Raw genomic sequence first — 3587 nt, forward strand, 5'->3', positions numbered from 1 at the left:
ATATTTGTTTTGTTTAATTTAGATTTTTTGTAATACATATGTATATATTTTTCATTAAAGTCTAGTTTTTTGTCACATAAATAGGATTTGACATGCATATTCTTAATTTGAAAACTGTCACTTATTGTAATGTATCGAACAGAATTCAATTAAAAGATGCCACCAAAAGGTTTGTTAAAACTAAATAAGTTTTCAATGCCTCCCCGCCCACCAACATAAAAAAATGATACATATGTACATACAAGATTGCTCTATTTAGGAATCTTGCTATAACATCACAGCAAAAATGAAACGAAGTACTTCCAAAAGAATAACATTTACCACCACTTCAAAAGATTGATAAATGCATGTAATTTATTTATGTTGGTATTATTTAAGTCAAATTAGTTGTATTCTATAATGCAACAATTTCACTTCCTAATAACTTCCAAAAAACATCAAGATTACTTCCTAAGAATGACTTCAAATGAAGTGAATTTGGAATCAAATAAAAGGAACATCCCTCCTATGACAAGCCTGTGTTAAAATCATTACTTATTCAGTTATTTTTAAGTACTTCCATGGAGTAAATTCTACTTCTTCTTTGGATTTTTTTAAGTACTTCCATGGAGTAAATTCTACTTCTTCTTTGGATTTTTTTTTGCTGGGATGTTAACTAGTATGTAACAAGTGTTTGAAGCTTTCCTAACCTTGGAACAGAGGGACAAAATTTGAGAATTTTTAACATGATTATAAGAAAATAATGTAAATCACACATGCATACTTAAATATTATTGGGAGTCCAAAAAGGATGTCAGCAGTTAAATTTATATACATAAAGTGATGAATTTTTCTTTAACAAAAGAACAGGATTCATTGAACTCAAACAGATTTTTTAAATTAAAATGGGGCGGTCCTTAATCTTATATAGCAAAAACTGTATGTTCACTGTGTTTTTGAGGATATGTTTCCATTTACTGTTTAATTCTACTTCGTCTGTATCATTAGAAAAGTGTAACCTTTTAACATATATAATCAATTAAGTTCATCATTAAGGAATATTTACACTGGGACGACGTGGAATGTGTTAAGAATATAGTTAAAAAAAAGTTTTCCAATAATATATTATTTCTTAGCAATATAAGCAAATGAACTAAAAAATCTTTAATAAATATTTTATATACGTGTGTACAAAAATCATTAATTGGTAAAGATATGTTTAGTTTGTTTTTTTATTTTTTATGTTAAAATTGGAATATTTATAATAAATTAATTTATTTTTTGTGTGTTTGTTCAAGTTGTATTTATATCGACTAAATACATAAAAGTTTGTAATGTGCTGTTTATTATTATTTTTTTTTTCTTTGCAAAGAAACCATTTTTAAACATTTTAAAATTCTGTTTTATTTTTATATTGTAGAGAGTTTACACCCATGGCGAATAGAAGCAAGAAGCGAAAAATTGCTGTTGTTTTCCCGTTGACGGATGGGGGATTGGAGAAGGACTGTTATTGGAGTTATTGCAAGTGGCTGCCGCCGCAACTGCTGTGTAACCGTTATAACCCATTTGTGAATATGGTGTAGCTGTGGAAGTTGGCACTGTACCGCTGTGGGTGTTTAGACTGGCATTGTTACTTAAATTAGTATGGGGACTACAAGAGGTCTGACGATCAGATGAACAGCTACTTATTCCTTGATGTGTTGACAATGACGTTGATGGTGGAGGCAATCCTACCGCATGGGAATATGCTCCTAAGGTATCGTAACTACTTTGACCTGTGTTAAGGGTTGGCGTATTGTTTGCTGATCCACTTCCAATGCGCTGCAGTTGACTTGTAGTGTTGCAACTGCCATTTCCCGAGGCAGCTCCAAAACTTCCATTAGAAATAACGTGATGGTGGTGATGATTCGGTGGAACAGGAGGTCTCAAGGAAACGTGACACTGATACAGTGATGGCGATACTAAATCTCTTTGTTGTGATATCGGAGAACCAGGTATAGACGTTATGGGCGGATGTGAATGTGCAAAACTTGTCATAGGTGCCATAGAACTGAAATACAAAAATATTTAAGTTTATTATTATTGTATACTCTTCACCATAATGTGATACAAAAATAGTCACTACGAGTTTTATTACCAATATGAAAAAGCAGTAGTATACCAAAAAATCCCTTTTATGGATTCTCATTCAACACGTTATCTACACACTTAATTTCATGTTTCTTGGTTCAATCTTATAGAGAATTCAAATACCTTTTTAAGATCGAAAAAGCACCAAAAAGTCCCCTTTTATGGATTCTAACGTAATCCAAGCTCTACATAATTAATTTTATGTTTCTATGTTCAATATAATAAAAAATTCAAAAAGTATCTTTTGAAGAACGAAAAAGTACCGAAAGTATGTTACGGATCCTAAGTACTAAATTTCATTTAATAGAAAATATAATAGAAAATTTAAAAAAAAACCTTTTGAAGAACGAAAAAGTTTTAAAAATTTCCCTTTTATGGGTTCTCACATAATCCGGGATCTACAGTCTTAATTTCATGTTTCTAGGTTCAATATAATAGAAAATTCAAAATGTACCTGTTGAAAAAATGAATCAAAAAGTTGCCTTTTATGGGTTCTTATTTAATACGGACTTGCTTAATTTTATTTTTCAATATTATTGAATATTCAGCGAAAAAAACCAAAAAGTTTCCTTTTATGAATGTTCACTTAAGGCTTGAATATAACAAAGTCGGCGGCGTTGACGTTTAACGCTATTGGGAAAATTTTTAACTTTAATAAGGGCGTTGATATTTTTTATTATTTTCTCAATCACCACCATTCAGTAATTTGTCAATGGATAAAAAAGGTAGGTAAAAATATAAAATTGTCTCCTCCACAATCTTTATTGTAGCCAATAACTTTCGGGACATTATATTTTTTTAATAATTTTTTTCCTACATTTAAGTTTAAAATACTTCCACAAATAAATTTAACTTTAGTTATTTCTTACTTTTAATTTATTTATATTATTCGTTCGTAATTTATAAGGTAATTCGCATCTGAAATTTTGTATGGCGAATCATGTCATTCAGTACGTAATTGGGGGTTGAATGATGAGCGTGATTGTTGGGTATTGAATGATGAGCGTGAATTACGAATAATTGCACCGTGTGAACAGGGCTGATGTTGGGCAGAACTGGTTTGCTCTTTTATGCTATATTGCTGTACACATCTATACTATAAAGTTGTTTGTGAATACTCAATCAGCTAATTTTGTTTGCTAGTTTAAGCGCCGAATGGAGGTGGTTTAAACTTGAGGAAAAAAGTTTTAAATTATAGATTTCATCAATTATACCCTACACCACTTTAGTGCGGAGCGTATATTGGGTTTATGCTGACGTTTGTAACATACAAAAATATGACTTGAAGTTTAAAATTCACCTATAAACATTAATTACACTTTAAAATTCTACATAAATAACTTTGAAGTAGACGTGAATTCCTCTACCAACATTAATAAGGATTGGCCTATATTTCCCCTACTCCCCATTGAGTCCTCTTGTAAAAAATCAGTTTTTGTTTGCCAAAAATAAGTAAAAATATTCCGGAAAAAATTAAA

The 3587-nt window shown here is 30.5% G+C and overlaps 1 protein-coding gene across 4 annotated transcripts in view; it reads right to left on the reverse strand.

Moving 5' to 3' along the window:
• Positions 1–526: 526 nt before the first annotated feature.
• LOC111684782 (paired box protein Pax-6) overlaps positions 527–3587 on the reverse strand; it is an 82838-nt gene continuing 79777 nt past the window's right edge. For all 4 annotated transcript variants that reach the window (XM_046956171.1, XM_046956163.1, XM_046956157.1 and 1 more), the window contains one exon: positions 527–2029. In XM_046956171.1, the coding sequence (XP_046812127.1) occupies positions 1405–2029 (625 nt within the window). In that variant the 3' untranslated portion in view covers positions 527–1404. The remainder of the gene's footprint in view (positions 2030–3587) is intronic.

Source organism: Lucilia cuprina, chromosome X (assembly GCF_022045245.1).
Source record: "Lucilia cuprina isolate Lc7/37 chromosome X, ASM2204524v1, whole genome shotgun sequence".
Lineage (NCBI taxonomy): Eukaryota > Metazoa > Arthropoda > Insecta > Diptera > Calliphoridae > Lucilia > Lucilia cuprina.